Below are 19442 nucleotides of genomic sequence, written 5' to 3' on the forward strand. Positions count from 1 at the left end.
CATAGTTAGACAGCTTGAAAGAACCATAGTCCTAGGATATTCCTAGACTTAGCTTTTTTTCCCTTAGAAGAAAAAATAATTCTAATTCATTTTTAAAGTGACTGAGAATTTTGTAACGTTCTATCTCATACACTAGTGAATTAAAGAAATTCTACATCTATTATCTTACTATTAAGTAGCAATGTGTTAGCATGGAGGGTATCTATTTTGTAATTTCCTAACTGATAGTGGTAACTTGAATTTTGACAGAAGCATCAGCTCAAGAGAAAAATGACTTAGAAAGGAAGTATATTACATCTGACATTGAAAGCAGTCCATTGGGAGAGACTGATTTCCATTGTTTTTGCTGAGTGCTGGCTGGGAAAGAAGTAAGGAGACAGTGTAATTAGACAGGCATTGAAACAACTCTAACTAGTAGCGTCAAGTTGTGCTACACTATTTTATTTGATCAAAATCTCCTTCCCAATGCGAACTTCTTGAATTACACCTTCCAGGGTGGCTGCTTTGATATCTGGAGGACTCGCTTACTTTCAACAGATTGAATATGTCCAGGTAGAGTTAGGAAATGAACTGGCCTTGGGAAGCCCCAGTAACTACTTCCAGTTTCTGTGGTAGCTGACATATCACGGTGCTCTGGGAAACTGTGGGCAGAGCAGTGACCCCTCTGCTGATTGACTCACAGCCTGGAATGCTGCTTGTTTCTATCAAAATGACAGGAGGCAGGTTCATTCGTTATTTATAATTTACTGAGGGCCATCCAAAGTGTATATTGCTTTAGAGAACATAGCAGACACCACAATACCTACAGGAAAGGGGAAGATGATTGATAAAAATCTGCAGACGCCCCTACAGACCCCATTCAGATAGAAACCAAAACCCTGATTTTCTGAAACATTAGGGATTCCCTTCTTGGAGAGCTCAAGAAATTAATAACTTTGCCCTTCTTTGTTCTTATGTTCTCATAATATCTTTGAATCTGCAGTCAAGTGAAAGCACATCAACCAATATAAATAAAGGGAAGAAGTTAGACTGTTTCTAGTGGGATATTCCAGGGAGGAATACTGGAGTGGGTTGCCATTTCCTTCTCCAGGGGATCTTCCCGACCCAGGGATCGAACTCAGGTCTCCCACATTGCTGGCAGACTCTTACCGACTGAGCCACCAGGGAAGCCCTTTCTAATACTTAGAGAAAACAGCCTATCAGAAAAACAAGGACGTTTTCTTTCTCAACACCCACCTTGGGAGCCTATTTTATTTTTTCTTGTATTTCCCCATGCTAGTGGCAGGTGCTGCAAAGATGACTACAGAATTGTCCCATCTTTAAGAACTTCTAATGTGGAAGGCAATTACATGCGAAGATTTAAAATATAAGAGAGAGGGAGCTTATAATAGAGGGTTAAGCAGAGTGCAGGTACTTACCTGGGGTAATTAGGAAAGGATTTCTTCTTCCTTTTTACTGTACATACTTCTATAGTTGAAGTGCAGTTGACTACAGTCATGTTAGTTTCAGGTGTATAGCACCGTGACTCAGTTATACATACATACATGTATTTTTTCAGATTCTTTTCCCTTATAAGTTATTACAAAATATTGAGTATAGTTCCCTGTGCTATACAGCAGCTATTTGAAGGATTTCCTCTTTAGATCCACAGTACTTAGCACTAGCAAATGAATGAATGTGTGTGCATGCTCTGTTGTGTCCAAATCTTTGCGACCCTATGGACTGTAGCCTGCCAGACTCCTCTGTCCATGGGATTCTCCAGGCAAGAATGCTGGAGTGGGTTGCCATTTCCTTCTCTAGGGGATCTTCCCGACCCAGGGATTGAACCCATGTCTCCTGCATTGCAGGCAAATTCTTTACTGCTTGAGCCGTTGGGGAAGCTCCTAGCACTAATATGTGCCCAATAAATATTTTCCTAAATGTAGATTATGATGCTAACTCTGTTAGGTCTTGTATGTATTCTCCCCTGGTTCCTTCCCAGGGCCATGGTATTTCAACTGAACCATAGGCTGGGGAAGTGAAATGATCCATGCACTTAAATTGTTCTGTTTGAGTCACAAAGTGTACTGATATCACATCTTCTTAGACCCTCCTACAACTGCTGTAACACTTTGGAAATAAGAAATGCCTAGGCTTTCTAGGTATCTGTATTTGCTGGTGATTAAATTTTCATCATTGATTCTCAGTGTTGGAAGGCCCCTCAAGTTGCCCACTCTCCTTCAACATTTGGATCATCCCTCCAACATCCCTGTCAAGTTGTCACCCATACCAGGCTCAAAACCTCCCCATGATAGGCGGCTCTTTTCTTGCCTCAGCATCCCTTCTAGCTCTGACAGCTCTATTAGAAATGCCTTCCTTCCACTGAGGCAACATCTGTCTTCCTAACATTCCACTCCTTGGGGGCCCTACAGAGTCAGTTTAATCCTGTTTCCCTTCCAGTTTCTAAAGGCAGCTCTCATGTCTCTCTGAGTTTGCTCTTTCTGGGCTATTCATCCTCCTTTTCTTTGTGTTCCACACATAACATGCACTCCAGTCAACTTGACTAGTATTTTCTGAGTGCTCTGGCTTGGTGATACATGGAAGATAGGATATGTGTCTCTACTAACTGTGAGCACGTTTGGTCTTCCTCTCCAAGGAACCTAAGATGTATACTGTTTTTGTTGTTTGCTTTTATTTTTTAAATTTTCTTGGGATGGAAAACTGGTAGGGAATGTAATCAGGAGGGGCTATTTTATTAATTTTGTGAAAGCATTTTTAATATCAGAAGAGAAGTCATTTCGATTTAAATTTCAATTAAATCTCCAATCTCCAGTCCCCAAAGAAAAACATCATAAATTACCTGACTAGGCTTGGATTTAAGAAATAGAATCATTAGGCCTCCTTCAGGATGTTTTGCCAGTTCAAGGCAACTTCGAAGATGATTTTATTTAAGAATATGGGAAATAATAGGCCTGAATTGTGAAGGAAAAAAAATCTTATGCTTTGCAAACTTAAACTCCTTTTTGTAAGGTTGAATTTAAACTTTAAAACTTAAACTCCAAAAATGTACTTACATTCACAACTACAAAGAAAAACATACCTGTAAGTGGTCAGGTCTCATTTACTGCTACTGCTACTGCTAAGTCACTTCAGTTGTGTCCGACTCTGTGCGACCGCATACCTGGGATTCTCCAGGCAAGAACACTGGAGTGGGTTGCCATTTCCTTCTCCATTGCATAAAAGTGAAAAGTGAAAGTGAAGTTGCTCAGTCATGTCTGACTCTTCGCGACCCCATGGACTGCAGCCTACCAGGCTCCTCCATCCATGGGATTTTCCAGGCAAGAGTACTGGAGTGGGGTGCCATTGCCTTCTAGTCTTATTTACTACTTAAGTTAAAAAGGATAGTCTGTATTTACATAGGAGAAAAAAACCCATTTCCCTTGAAGTAAAACTTTCAATAGAAAGAAATATAGACTAAAAAATAAAACAGACAACTGGTTTCCTTAGCAGACAAGTGAAACCACGATGCCTTTCTTGTGTGAATCTATATTAAATTACTTACCTTCATTTAATGTTAAGCAGGAAATTAAAGTGTAAATCAGTTGCCAACATTTATTATACTTTATAAGGTGGTGGTGGTTTAGTCGCTCAGTCGTGTCCAACTCTTGCGACCCTGTGGACTGTAGCCTGCCAGGCTCCTCTGTCCCTGGGAATTCCTAAGCAATCATACTGGAGTGGGTTGCCATTTCCTCCTCCAGGGGACCTTCCTGACACAAGGATAAAACCAGGTCTCCTTCATTGCAGGCAGATTCTTTACTGCCTGAGCCACCGAGGAAGCCCACTTCTCAAGGTGCATGGCCCCAAACCAAACACTGCAAGAGATACGAACATACAAACATCTATTGCAGGTCGTTTGATAACATTTTAGTGGAGTTTTAGGTTCACCATATAGGAGACTAGTAATTCAAACAAGAGAAACCAGAGGCAACAGTTATAAAAAATTATAACACTGTTTCCTAACTATTACATGTGAATAATTTGGTAAATTTTTCTTTAAATAATTTCTGTCTTTGGATTGGAGAAGAGACAGCAGGAGATCGAAGGAGACACTCAGGATGGATGTCAAAGGGTCTAGCTCAGTCTTCTCTTGGTTACCAGCTGGAAATGTGGGTTTAGAGCAGACATTTACCAGTCTGGCCTCTGCAGGTTGATCTGTAAACTGATACAGTTAAACTGGGTGATCTCTAAGGCTCTTTCTAGGCTTCTTTATTCTATTCTCCATTTACTGCTACATCAATCATTTATGCTGGGTTTCCACGTGATCTCATTTCTTCTCTTTATGTTTTAGCAAATTGTTCATTTACAAAAGTTGACAGCTGATAGGAACTAAATATTTGGTGATAAGGACACTGTTGTATATACAGAAGTAGAAATATAATGTGCATGTGAAACTTACATAATGTTATAAAACAGTGTTACCCCAATTAAAAAACTCCCCCAAAAGTCAACAGTCAAGTACAGTTCATCTAAAAAAGCGCAAGAGACCTCAGCTTAGCATTTTCCTTCCCCTATTCTACATAGAAAATTTGAGTTATCTGATAGGGAGACATATAAAGACATGGTTAATTTATCCTGAAAAACTCTTTCTCCATATGTTAAAAATAGGGCACAGATTAAAAAAAAAAAATGTCTTTACCTTCAAAAAGTTGACTTGGATGTGATCGATTTCGGTCTCTCCTAATGTGTGTGAAATTATTACAACCTTAGCTTCCTTTGCTAATGAGTTGGAGTGCAGTAAAATGGAATCATAAGGACCTAATCTCTTTGGGACTTAAGAGTTAAGTAGTTGAAAAATACAGGAGAAATGTGACTTTAGGATGGTGGACAGGCAACACATCTCCCAACCTGGCAGAGGTTCAGAACAGTCATAAATGCATTTCTCCAAGGTGAGTTTCATAGTTCCATGAGCTGCTCCTTGAAAATGTGTCATGGTCTAGTGTTTTCTGGCTCAAGAAACTGACTACATTCTCCTCTCTAGAAGAAGCTAGTGCAATTAGCATATTATAAGCTCCCAGAACTGTTTTTGAATAGAAGGAATGCTTAGCCTCCAGTCTCCAAAACTTGACCGCAGAGACTGTTTTATCTCAGAATACCTGTTAACATTCCATGAAACTGAGGTTGGGCAGAAGTTCTTCCGGGAAATGCAAGAAAAGTTCACCATCCTCCTTTATCCAGGGAGGATATTTGGTATTTGGGTGTCATTTCTTGGGAATGAGGGAACATGACCAACTCCCTTAGCTACATTTAAACTATTTAGTACTGTTTTTAAAATGCTAATGTTTTGAACTCATCCCAAACCAATTAAATCAGGATCTCTGGGATAGAACCCACAGGTTGGCATTTTTTCTTAATCTATTTTTAAAATACTTTTTATTTTGTTTTGGGGCATAGCCCAGTGTTGTGATAGTTTCAGCTGAACAGCGGTGGGACACACATACATGTATCCATTTTCCCCCTAAACTTCCCTCCCATCTAGACTACTGGCATTTTTAAACTAAGGTCCCCGGGTGATTTTTGCATGTATCCAGGGTTGAGAACCAGCACCCAAAGGAACCACAGAACATTTGTGAGTGCTGACAGGCCTTGCTAATGAGTGGGCTATAAGGATTCCTCACTACCAGAGAACCATACACCTTAATTATACACCTCAATCAACCTCCATTTCAAAAGCCCTTGGGCCTGTGGGATAATATAATTTATGTAGACAATAAGCACAATCAGCCAATTCCCTTTTTCTCTGCTTCCTCGTCCAGTTAGGCTACAAAGGATAGATGTCATCAAGCAGCTCTGGGTGCAAAGGCCCCAGCTTCTTTTCTCAGGCTGAGGTCTCTCTCCATGACCTATATTCAGGAGACATGAAGCATCTTCCCCTCATGGTTCTGAAAAGAACTAAGGTTTTGCAGAGAAGCCCCACAATCCTTTGCAGGCATTCTCCAGCGGCTATTTCCCAGCCTCCTGCCCTCATGGCTTTTCTCACGAGTGGAAGGAGGCATTTTTCCAGCTGCCACCTAAAACTGTAGTGAGGAGTACAGACTGTGCCTCAGGCTACAGTTGGACCCAAACCTGCAGTCACTGAATAATCCAGGAGAGAAGGAAAAGAAGACTTATCTTCCCTTTAAATCTTGCTACCTGCATGCCTCCTGGAGGCCGGAAAACAGAACTGAGGTTGGTGACGGTGGCATCCGTATGCTATTCAGGAAATCAAAGATAGATGAGAGCAAGCACACATTGGAATGATGCAACGTAACAAAATAATAGGAGTAGCCCAAACTATTTCAGCCTTTACAGACACCAAAACTTTTCCAGATAGAAAGTTAAAATTTTATAAAATAAAATCAAGTTTTGCTGTAATTACCTAAATGATAGTTTTCTTTATTTCTTTTTTTGTTGTTGTTGTTTTTGTTTTTTGTTTGGTTGTGTGGTTTATGGGATCTTAGTTCCCTGACCAGGGATCAAACCTGTGCCCCCTGAGTAGAAGCACAGAGCCCTAACCACTGGACCACCAGGAAAGTCCCAGGATATTTCCTCTTGAATTCCAGTCTTCTAGTTTGTAGCATGATAGTATCTACTACGCCCAGCTCTTCGTATCCCAAAAGAAAGCCCCAAAAAATCTGTGTTTGGCTGCTGGACACAACTAAGTGAGGCGGTCTTCAGTGGCACATGGTAATGAGACTTTCATTTTCCTTTTAATCCTGTTAAATTAGTGTTTGCTTGTTGTTGTTGTTGTTATTGTTCAGTCGTTGAGTCTTGTCTGACTCTTTGTGACCCCATGGACTACAGCAGCCCAGGCTCCTCTGTCCTTCATTATCTCTCGCAGAGTTGGCTTAAATTAACGTGCATCGAGTCGATGATGCTATTTAACCATCTCACCCTCTGCCACTCCCTTCTCCTTCTGCCTTCAATCTTTCCCAGTATCAGGGTCTTTTCCAGCGAGTCGGCTCTCCACATCATGTGGCCACAGTGTTAGAACTTCAGCTACAGCATCAGTCCTTCCAGTGAATATTCAGGGGTGAGCTCCTTCAGGATTGACAGCTTTGATCTCCTTGCCTTCCAAGGGACTCTCAAGAATTTTCTCCAGCACCACAGTTTGAAAGCATCAATTCTTCAGCACTCAGCCTTCTTTATGGTCCAACTATCACATCATATATGACTACTGGAAGAACTATAGCTTTGACTATATGGACCTTTGTCAGCAAAGTGATGTCTCTTCTTTTTAATATGCTGTCTAGGTTTGTCATAGCTTTCTTTCCAAGGAGCAAGCGTCTTTTAATTTCATGGCTGCAGTCACTGTCCACAGTGATCTTGGAGCCCAAGAAAATAAAATCTCTCATTGCTTCCACTTTTTCCCCTTCTATTTGCCATGAAGTGATGGGACCAAATGCCATGATCTTAGTTTTTTAATGTTGAGTTTTAAGCCAGCTTTTTCACTCTCCTCTTTTACTTTCATCAAGAAGCTGTTTAGTTCCTCTTCACTTTCTGCCATTAGAGAGTGTTTACTTAGTAGGCAGAAAGGATATGTTGGACCCCAGGCCCAACTTTTTTAATATGCAAGTATAGTTGACTTACAGTACTATATTAGTTTCAGGTATATAGCACAGTGATTCAGTATTTTTAGACTTTAAAAAAAATGTTATTATAAGATAATGACTATAATTCCCTATGCTATACAGTGTATCCTTATTGCTTATCTATTATACATAATAATTGGATCTCTTAATCCTATAACCCTAACTTGCCCCTCTCCCCTTCCCTCTGCTCTCTGGTAATCACTAGTTTGTTTTCTATATCTGTGAGCCTGTTTTTGTATTGTTATAGTCATTTATTTGTATTATTTTTTAGACTCCACATATAAGTGATTTCATACAGTATTTGTCTTTCTCTGACTTATTTCACTAAGCATGATATTCTCTAGGTTCATCCACATTGCTTAAAAAGGCAGACTTTAATTTTTCCTAAATTGGCTATACCATATCTTCTTTGTAAATTCATCTGTTGATGGACAGTTGGGTTGCTTCCATATGTTGGCAATTGTAAATAAATGCTGTGAACATTGGTATACATGTATCATTTTGTATTAGTGCTTTCTTTTTTTTTTTCCTGGATGTATACCCAAGAGTGGAATTGCTGGATCATATCATAGCTCTATTTTTAGTTTTTTGAGAAACCTCTATACTGTTTTCTACCAGTTATGTTCTACAGTTATGTAGAACTGTTCTACAGGTTATGTTCCTGTCAGCAGTGTATAAGGCTTTCCTTTTCTCCACACCATCACCAACATTTGTTACTTGAAGACTTTTTGTTGATAGCAATTCTGACAAGTGTGAGGTAATGTCTCATTGTTGTTTTGATTTGAATTTCTCTAATATTAGTGGTGTTGATCATCTTTTCATGTGCCAGGCCCAACTCTTGCCAAGATAGGAAGAATTCAGGGGAAGATTCCATAGAAATTTGCTTTAGGCCATGCCTTAGAAAATTACCTTAGTAGCTTAATTTAAATTAGTTTAGACAAATCAATTAAAGTTGTGATAAAGCATTTCTGAAGGACAATTAGGGCAATATGGAAAAAGCTTTGTAATATGTCTCTAGCGGACAGCAAGGCTATTGAAATGTAAACTATATTTACTTGTTCCTCTGGTAGATGTTTATTCAGAATCCTATATTAACCTATATTCCAAGTAAGCACTGAAGCTTTGGAGATTTTAAAGATAAATACGTAAGGATTTAGCCACAAGCAAAAAATATTCATTTAGCCAGAGATCACAGGGAGTTTGTGAAATTTCTATTATATAGAAGTCTCCTGATAATTCCTCATGATTAATGTCAAGTAGTTTATAAACATAAACACTGCTGGAGTTAAAGATGTGTTGTTAATAACGTCTTATTAGAAAATTGCACAGCGAAAAAGAAAAAAGAATAACAATTTATTCCTTTTCAAGCAGCAGTCTCGTCTCTACCATCCTCTATGACCGCTTTCATTTTTCCTCAATTTCTTCTTTTTTTAAAAAATATTTATTTCTTTATTTGGCTGTGCCGGGTCTTAGTTGCAGCGTGCAAACTCTTAGTTGAGACCTGTGGGATCTAGTTCCTTGACCAGGGATCAAATCCAGACCCCCTGCATTGGGAACTCAGAGTCTTAGCCACTGGACCACTAGGGAGTCCCTCAATTTTTTCATTTTTAATCTCACTAATAGAGAGGACAATTTGAACTGTTGCAATATATTTTCCTTTAAAAAGTTAAAATCTATCTCTGTAGTATGTGTTCAGGTCAATAAAAACAATATAAGTCAATTGGATATACATGTGTGCATACACAGAGAGTCTCCCTAGAAAAGGTGGTTCTACCGTTTGGTACCTCTCCCACTGCTAAGATGTGAACATACTTTTAACACTAGGGGCAATGTCAAAAGTAGGGTTTCACCTCTGGATCCAGCAAACTATTACCTACCTTCCTAAACTGAGCCAATTTGAAAATGGTTTATGTGGCAGAAAGATGCTCTAGAGAATGTCAATTAAAAGGTCTAGCAAAGTAGGGGTTTTTAAAACCATGAGTAAAATTAAGAAGATGACTGTTAAATATAAGTTACATTTTCTAGAACATCAGGTGCTGTAAACTACAACAGTCTGGGTTTTCTCAGCACGTGGTTGTCAAAACCTGTCTGCTCCTCAGTGTGAAATTAGTTCTGGGAAAATTAAATCAATGAGCTGGAATCTACTTAGAGAGAAAATAGTTCAAGGTGAATGTAGTTCTAAGTCTGACTAGCTAGCATCCAGACTTCACATTTTGACCCTCGCTTTTTGGTTTGACTTACTGTTTGGTGAGCCTTTTCCCTGAAAATTGCTCGAGTCAGCTATCTCCTTTTCTCAATATACTGCAAGTGGTTGTGTTTCCTTAATCTCTCCTAAATTTCACATCATTGATTTAGCCCACCAACTAAGCTTTTTACCACATAAAGGTATTTCAGAACTTTGGTTCTGTTATCCAATGCAGGAATTTTCCTCTCTATTCTAATGCCAGCCATTAAGTTACAAATCCATGACGCTGTCAATCCCGTTGTCAATTAAGATGTGGAGCAGAGTAGGATTAATGAGAAAGTCTTGCAGCATTCCATTGGAAACTGAGGAACGTTTAGCTTTTGTGAACTCAATTATCATTACTGAACCCATGCAGCACTGCAGTGACCACTTCTATTTTTAAAAAATATTAGCCCCTTAGATGTGTTCATTACATGAACAAATTGCAATAATTCCATTTAATGGAAAACCTACCAGCAGTAAAAAAGAAATCATCTATTGATAAACACCGCAATCTGGATGAATCCCAAAATTATTAGGCAAAGTGAAAAAAGCCAGTGATAAAAGTCTGTAGACTTCATGATTCAATTTATATGACATTCAGGGGAAAAGTAAAAACTATATAGATAGAAATTAGGACACTGATTCCCAGGATCTTGGGGTGAGGAAAGTGTCATTGACCAAAACAAATCACAAGAAAATGTTTTGGGTAATGGTGGTCATGACACAACTTTGTGAGTTTGTCGAAATTCAACAAACTACATTCCTAAAAAGAGTTAGTATTACTGTATGTAAATTCAAACTAGGTATACATGATTTTTAAAAATATCTCATTATAAGAAATTTACTATGGGACTAATTAAATGTAATTTAATAACCTAGAATTTCTAAAATCTGTCTCTTTCCCCCCCTGCTTTGATTATTAAGGTATTTGTTGTTCAGTCGCTCAGTGGTGTCTGACTCTTTGCAACGCCATGGACTGCAGCACGCCAGGCCTCCCTGTCCTTCACTATCTTCTTAAGTTTGCTCACACTCATGTGCATTGAATCAGTGATGCCATCCAATCATCTCATTCTCTGTCATGCCCTCAATCTTTCCCAGCATCAGGGTCTTTTCTAATGTGTTGGCTCTTCGTATCAGGTGGCCAGAGTATTGGAGTATTCTATTTCACTACTTCTGTTCCATCTTCTGTGATTTTTCAAAGATTACTCAGCCACTCGAGTGTGTCAGAAACAAACACCTATGTTTTCTTTATCTTTAAATAGGAGTTTCCTATGTTAAAAAAAAAAGTTGCAGTTCCACTAATACCCTTGCCTGTTTTAAAGATTAACCTCTTTGAAAAGAAAGCAAAATATTTTAATTACCATTTAATCTATCACTTGCTAACATAGTACTCCCTCCCCTAAGCCCGTCTCTGTATTGTTCCTCTTTCTCATTCTTGGAGCAGAAATTCAAACTATAGGTCTTGGACTTCCTTGGTGGACCAGTGGTTATGAATTCACCTTCCAATGCAGGGGACACAGGTCCCCTGGTCGGGGAACTTAAATACCACATACCTCAGGGCAACTAAGCCTGTGTGCCTGCAATGAAGACCCAGCACAACCAAAAAAAATTAAATTCTATAGGCTGGGGCAACAGAGACTCCTGGATGAAACCAAGGAGACTGTAGTCTTCGTTAACTCAATTATTCCATACATGGGAGTCCTGCCTCTTCTCCCTCAAGACTGCTGCCTCCTGGAAGTCACAAATACACAAATAATGGCAATCAGACAATGTCAAGTAGAGTGTAGGTTGACAATACAAGTGCCCTGTCTCAGTCCTCTTTGTTTTAGTTGTTGCTGTTAGCTGGTGGTTTGGTTCTATTTTGTTTTAACAGCCCTTGGTATTTTTTTGAAGGCTAGAGTCTAACATTTGATTACCAGTTTATGGTAAGAGTTCAAGCCACAGGTTGTTGGAGATACATTTAACATCTTATTTGCCACTTACATTAAAATCTCTGTTAATATAGATTTTATATGAATATACTAAATCTTATATTAAATTTTTTTCTCACTACAAGCTCTTTATTAACAAGTTGAATAAGAAAGGAAGCAAGAGAGAGTTGTAAAAATACTTTTCTTGGAGGCCCCAGGAAGGGGAGGCACTGTCAGAACTCACTTGGCCAGGGCAGACAACCCAGCCAGAGGCAGAAGGGAGATCAGGGCCCGGCCTGGGAGCAGCCCACGGCCCAGGGTGCTGAGGGCAGGACGGCTCAGGCCTCAGGCAGGGGATGTGCAAACGCCAAGGCCCTGCAGGGAGTGATGGGGTGAGGGCTGCCTGGAGGAGGCCACGAGCACCATCTTCCCCTGCATTGGGCAGACATGCGTGTCCACATGAGAGCTGGTATCTGCTCGCAGCTTACGTACACAGAAGGAGGGGGTCCCAGAGTTGAGGAACAGCTTTGAGAAGCCTCTAGAAGCCTGAGGGCAAGGGCAGAACCTGGAGGCTGCTGTTCCCGTTGGTGTCTCAGGAGCCCAAGCCCTCCTGCTGGCACTGGAGGACCTCCGTGACTGCCCTTTCAGGCATGGTTGAAGTTGAAACTTTGATGATCACTTATGCTGTAATTGACATGGCTCCATATAGCTTCCTCTTTGATGATGAGATCTTGCCCTCGCTTATTTTCTTTTCATTGTGTTCTCTGGGCTCTAGTTTTACATTTTGGGGTGGGGGTGGGGTGGGGAATGTTACTCCTTTCTCTTCCGAATTCAAGTTAAGTTTTCTCATCACTTGGGCAAGTTTCTGTCCTTTGGCAAGTTTCCATGCTTTTAGAAGCACATCCTTTTCAGTGTCTTAATCAGGGGACCAGGAAACTGACTCCTTTTTTCAATATTATCCAAGGAGCTTTGAAGGGTGAGTGGTTTTTAGATTGGCTGGAAAGGGAGGATAAACAAACACAAGTGGGAATGACCATTGTAGGTTTAAGGATAGAGAAGAGATAAGCCTTTCAAAAATACAATAATAGAACATATGATTATAAGGAGTGAAGAAAGGAGAGCAGTAAAATGCAAATACATTAAGAATCTGATACAACCTTTGTATTGTCTGCCACTGTTGAGCAAAATGTGGTCAACGTGGCATGAAGATGATACATCTAGCACGATGTTGGTTGTCTTTCTCACTTGTCTAGTTGAGGACAAACTTTTAGATGAATATGAATTTATAAAGACTTTTATATTTTGATAACCTCCTTCAAGCCATGATGGCTGCTACTTAGCCCAGGTAATATTTACTTGTGAATGCTCTCTGATATTAATTTGATAAAAATAGATGCAAATACCAAATATAACTTAAGCATTAAATCTATGGCTAAAAATATTTTCTAAGGGCAAAAAAGGGCCTCATCAAAGATTTTGAAGATTTGACTATGGGGTTTTACCTTACACATGACTTTATTTTCTGTCTAGGACTGAAAGTCAGCCTCATCTTTCTGTTTTTCTCGTTTTTCTGTAGACTCTACATTATTCCTTTTCTCCTTTTTGTATGTCACTGTGAATGAGAGATATACCTATTTTTCTGAAATGGTTGGGGCCAAAAGAAAAACATGATGTCCCCAGAAATTCTTTTAATCATCCTGTGATTTTACACTTTGTTCTGTGATTCTCATACAATAACAGTTTACTTTAATTATTTGGATTCATAAACCTCACCGAACACTGCTAGAGCAGAACTATACTTTGCATTTAACATTATCCTATGTGGTGTTCCATGCATATTTTTTGATGTGCAGGTAATGTGAAATCAAGGAAATTAACATTTACATTATATTTTTTGTGTTGAAGATAGCGCTTCGGGCCCTTCCTTTCCTTACATTGAATATTTCAGAGTTTTAGACTTTGTTGAGCTAAGTGGTTTTTCAATGTCCATAACCTTCTGTCATGTCCTTGGTTTTAAGAAGTGCACCATAAGCATTATACCAGTGAACCGCAGCTTAGAGCTGGAAAGATACTTGCAGATGTTTTCATCAGACCATCTTACAAGGCTACATAACTTCCCACAAATTACACAGTGCCTGAAGTCAAAGGCAGTGTGAAGACTTTATGCAAGGAGTTCTCAACCCAGGGCATATGGGACAATGCAGCTTACTAAAGACCAGATACATATTTTAGAAGCAAAAAAGAGCATCAGCCAAGGAGGGATGCCAGCCTGAGAATCTTTCATTATGATAACCACTCTTCTCAACATGGAGAAGTAGAGCATTTATACAGACCTGTTTTGTACTTGGCCTTTAAAAAGATTTTTTTTAATATTTATTTTTATTTATGTATTTGGCTGCACCAGGTCTTAATTGTGGTGTGCAGGATCATCAAGATTCATTGCTGTATGTGGCATCTTTAGTTGAGGCATGTGAACTCCTAGTTGTAGCATCTGGGATCTAGTTCCCTGACTAGATCAAACCCAGGCCCCCTGCATTGGGAGCACAGAGTTTTAGCCAATGGACTACCAGGGAAGTCCCTGTAGTTGGCCTTTTAGAACCCTGGTCTTAAACAGGAGAATGAGTAAGAATGATCTTTCAGGCTATAAGCTGGCCTATAGAACAAAGTTCAGTTAGAGAAGCTGAGCAAAAACGGCCAACAGACTTCTCTTCTCAAAGTGAAGTCATAAACACACCCATAGCCTGAGAGGAACGTAAATAAGCACAGAGGCAATACAGAATTTCTCAGGCAAATTATTTAGTATGTCTGAGTATCTGTTTCTTCATATGTAAAATGGACGTAATAATACTTCTTCAAGTTGTTTCCAGGATTGTATCAGAGATGCAGAAGAAAGCAGTTAGAACAGGGCCTGTCATATGATCAGGACTCAAATATCGGCTACTAAGCTTAATATTTACCCAAGTGGAACTAAATTCTGTAATTTCTGAAAAGAGGAGCCAAAACCAAGAAGACATGGCAAGAGAGAAAAAAACAAATTCATCTAGTGGGCTTCCCTGGTAGCTCAAATAGTGAAGAATCTGCCGGCAGTGCAGGAGACCCCAGTTTGATCCCTGGGTCAGGAAGATACCCTGGAGTAGGAAATGGCAACCCACTCCAGTATTCTTGCCTGGAGAATTCTGTGGACAGAGGAGCCTAGTGGGCTACAGTTCATGGGGTCACAATGGGTCAGACACCAGACATGACTAAGTGACTTTCACTTTCACTTTCAATGGTACCAGGAGCCCTGAACAGGAATAAAGCATGAGAAAAGAGGTTTCACGTTAGCATGCATAACATCCTGTGGAAAAAACTGAACGAACTTTTTGGTCAACCCAACAGTTTGAGCTCAGGGTCAAGCATCTAGACGTTAGTAGATGGCCTCATTTGTTCTTTATGTGGTTGCCGCCATGATTAATTCTTCTACCACTTCAATCAACTCCATTTATGTTCTGTCTTCCTGATAAGTTCTAAAATATTTGGATTCCCCTCTAGCTGTTATCATTGTAGAAATGGAGCTGAAGTCAGTTTTCCTGTTCAGCAGTGCAAGATATGTGTATGTATATGCTTCAACAATGGAGATGTCTTACTCATAAAAGGCAAACTTTGGTGTATATAGTTGTCCAAGCATTAACCAGTCTTGTTTTCTAAATAATTGGTGACTGAGGTCTGTTTTTTTTCTTTTTAATGTATGTTAGTTATGACTTAGGAATAGGGTAGGCTTTGTAAAATGCCAGCATGAAAGATAGCAGCAACCTGTAAAATATGCAGAAAATTCACCCTCACCATGAACATCCCACAGCCAACAATTTCTACCATTTGCTGAAACACTTCCTAAGAAGAGTCTGGCATCATCCAGACTCCTTTGCATGTATTAATTTAAGCAACAACTCCATGTGCTCGATCTTACTATTATCGCCATTGAGGCATATCAGTAGCTGCCTTGATCCTAAATTCATCATTTGCAATATTTTAAGAACTTGTCATTTTTGTCCCTTAAGATTACATACCCTAAGAAGGATAACTAGCAAGTTAACATATTGTGAAGGCTAGTACTATCTGATTTTAAAACTGCTAATATCACAGCGGGCTTCCCTGGTAGCTCAGCTGGTAAAGAATCCGCCTGCAATGCAGGAGACCTGGGTTCAATCCCTGGATTGGGAAGATCCCCTGGAGGAAGGCATGGCAACCCACTCCAGTATTTTTGCCTGGAGAATCCCCATTGACAGAAGAGCCTGGAGGACTACAGTTCAGGGGGTCACAAAGAGCTGGACATGACTGAGCGACTAAGCACAATGTCACAATAACTGTAACAACTAGGGCTTATAAGCAGTTAATGACTTCATTTATCGAATGTACCATTTATCTGCCATGTTATATATAGATAAATGGATATAATCACATGTGTATGATGTACATAAAGCATGTTTTTCTATATTTTACAAGATATGAATAATGGGGAGCAACCTGACAATGTCATTTCAGGAACAACAGACACAAGTGGATAATCTGCATGGGTTTTGTTTGCAGAAAGAGTGAATCTACGCTTAGGTATTTTTTCAACTAGAGAGGATATTTGTTACGGTTGGATGGGCTACCAGTGCTGAGGTTGCCACAGCCTTCCCTACATGGCTCATTAGTCATGGCTATTAGTGAATTAGTTACTTGCTGAAACCCCCAAAAAGAGATAGGAGACAGGAGGTGAGTAGATTCCTGACATCTTGTTCCGTTCTCATCTGCTCAGCTGCATGGCTATTTTGAGAGAAAATAGAGGGCAGTACTTTTCATTTTAAGCAGATGGGAATTGCAAACATCACTTCTTCTTTTGGTCTGTTGTGGAAAGGTTAGTCCTGGGTCCAAACTTACCTGCAAGGGAAGCTTGGGAATGTGGTCTCCAGCAGGATGCTTCATGCTCAGATAAAACTTCATAACTTCGAAGAAAAGAAGAATGAAGTTAGAGGAACAGCTAACCGTCAGGCACACTCAGCCACTTTTGGTCTCTTATTATGTGATCTCTGCTTATGTAAGTGTATGTGCCATTCTTAAAAGCAGTGATTCTCACAATAGAAAGTTGTATTTACTGGCTTTCTTAATGATATAGAGACTCAGAGTCAAGGCATGTGTCAAACACTTGGAATTGCTAATAATTAGTGCCCACCAAGTCTGTCAGGGTTTCCTGGTGGCTCAGTGGTAAAGAACCCACCAGTGCAGGAGATACAGGTTCAATTCCTGGGTCAGGAAGACACCCTGGAGCAGGAAATGGCAACCCACTCCAGTGTTCTTGCCTGGGAAATCCCATGGACAAAGGAAGCTGGCGGGCTGCAGTCCATGGGGGTTGAAAAAGCGTGGGACACAACTCAGCAACTAAACAACAGCAAATCAAGTCTATTAATGACATATTATAACAAATAGACCCTGAATTTCTTATCATTCAGGGCAGTACGTTGACCTGCGTCTACCTTCCACAATGCTTGGCACTGTTTAGGAATACAATAAATGCTTTTTAATGGAATGTTCCAGATTAAATGGGGAGGGAGGGATGATTTGTTATCTCATATCATACTACAAATTGCTCATCTCTTTTTCCTACTGTTTCTCATTTCCAGTTTGATCACTCATGGCTTTGGGACCCCAGCAATATGTGCAGCCCTAAGCACTTTCCAAACAGTCCTCAGTGAAATGCTGAACTACTTGGAAAAACACACTACTCACAAAAATGGTGGAGCGACAGATTCTGGCCAAGGACATGGCACCTCGGAGAAAGCCCCCCTGCGGAAAACTTCAGAGGCCGCTGTGAAAGAGGGCAAAACAGAAAAGACAGACTAGCTACATCAAACAGAATCTATTTCCAGAGAGTCTTGCTGCTGATATTTTTTCTAATTTATATATCATTGAGGGTGATTAATCTTCAGTGGACAAAATCTCTGCCCTCCCCCAGCCCTCCATAAAAAAAACAAAAATGGAAATGAAAAATGAAACAAAAAAGGACAAAATCAAAAAAAAAAAAAGACAAAAAAAAGGAAAACAGCAGTGTAACTGTGTGATGAAGTTGTCACTTTTTAATTTTATGTTATGATAAACTCTTTTTGTGCACGTAATTTATTGTTCCGAATTATATACATCACAATTTTTAAGCACTTCTGGACTTTGGAGAGGCAGCACATGCTTTTTCACATCTAACTGATGCACTTTCTTATCCAACTCTGTAGTTAGGGATCAGAAAGCATGACCAAACTGGAACCCACCACCAGCGCCTACAGCGCCCATCTTTCTCAACTTAATCCCCTATAACAATAGAGTGCCTCTTTCCACTAAATAGACCAATTTGGCAATCAACCCATCATTAAATGCTTTGGGAACTGAAAAGGGCATTCATGAATCTTTGTCCTGTGAATTGACAGCAATTTTAAAATCTTGGTCACCGCTAGCCCACTTAACTACCAGTGCCTTGGTGGTATTTAAAAACTCCAGAAAACTCTATCCCCTCTTTGTGTGATTATTCCCATCCCATCCTAGGACCAATTTTTTTTAAAGAAAAGACTCAGCAGAATGTTTAAGAGATAAGAGATGACCTCTTCTATCCAATCTTCTCACATCCCCAACCTAAGTTTAAGGAAACAGACTGCGCATAGCGGGTCAGGGCAAGATGGATATGGGAAGGGGAGCTTGGCTACTTAGGCTTCCAAAGAAAAGCTGTGGTATTGTCTCAGCTGGAAAAGCATGAGGATAGGAACAGCACTTTCCAGGAAGCCCTGTCCCTCAGAGATAGGAGAGGAGCCCAGGGAACTAGTGGAGGCCCCTTGACGTATTGGCGGCCAATGATTGTATGGTTATAATGACAGCCACTCTTCTTTTTCTACCTTTGCGGTTCTTCTCCCTGCTCAGTAGCTGTGTTCTAAACCTTTAGAGGCTCAAAGCATTCAGGTCTGTGTTCAATAAAGAAAACGAAAACACAATGATCAGAGAAGACTTTTGCTTTTAAGATGCTTCCTTTTTTCATAGCTTGTTCTTAAGCCTTATTGTCCTTTAGTTAAAACATTGAAAACAAGAGGTTCCTGGCTGCAAAGTCCAGGGGCTAATTGAATGAAAGTTCAGTCCATTAAAACCTGAATGTGTAGAGAAACCTAATTGGCACCACATAGTACTAACCTTTCTACTGCTAACAGTTTTCAAAGTTGTAAGCAAATAAAACTGTAGGTCATCGTCAATGAAAAATATCATTTAAAAAATACGTGAACCCCTGATATTGTTTAGCATGAAAATATTCTCCTCTCATTAACATACATCGATTACTTTCAGAAAGTCTCGGCCACATTATAACCCCATAAGGAATATTATTATTTTTAATGGAAAGGAAATTGCTTGAGAGTTTTCATCAAGAGATCACAAGAAAATGTTTTTTACCTGATAATTCTTAAAATCATTAAACTTTTATCTTCAATCTTGTACAGAAAAGAGGAACATAACCAATGAATATCTAAATTTTCTAGATTAAATTCAGTTAACAAAAGACCCTAATAAGGAATTCTATAATAAAGCAGTTTTATAGTTACACAGTAGAAGAGTTTAAAGAAAATGTAAAAGTAATGCATTGTGACTTCGTGTGTTTCTCTAGTTCCATTTTTTTAAAATCTTACTATTATTCATGGCTTTAAATTTTTT

General features: G+C 39.5%; 1 protein-coding gene across 1 annotated transcript in view; it reads left to right on the forward strand.

Moving 5' to 3' along the window:
* Window positions 1-17606, forward strand: part of TFAP2D (transcription factor AP-2 delta) — a 58847-nt gene extending 41241 nt beyond the window's left edge. Inside the window, exon 8 of the mRNA XM_061146110.1 lies at window positions 17387-17606. Coding sequence (XP_061002093.1) covers window positions 17387-17606 — 220 coding nt within the window. The remainder of the gene's footprint in view (window positions 1-17386) is intronic.
* Window positions 17607-19442: the final 1836 nt, after the last annotated feature.

This window comes from Dama dama, chromosome 7 (genome assembly GCF_033118175.1).
Source record: "Dama dama isolate Ldn47 chromosome 7, ASM3311817v1, whole genome shotgun sequence".
Classification (NCBI taxonomy): Eukaryota; Metazoa; Chordata; class Mammalia; order Artiodactyla; family Cervidae; genus Dama; species Dama dama.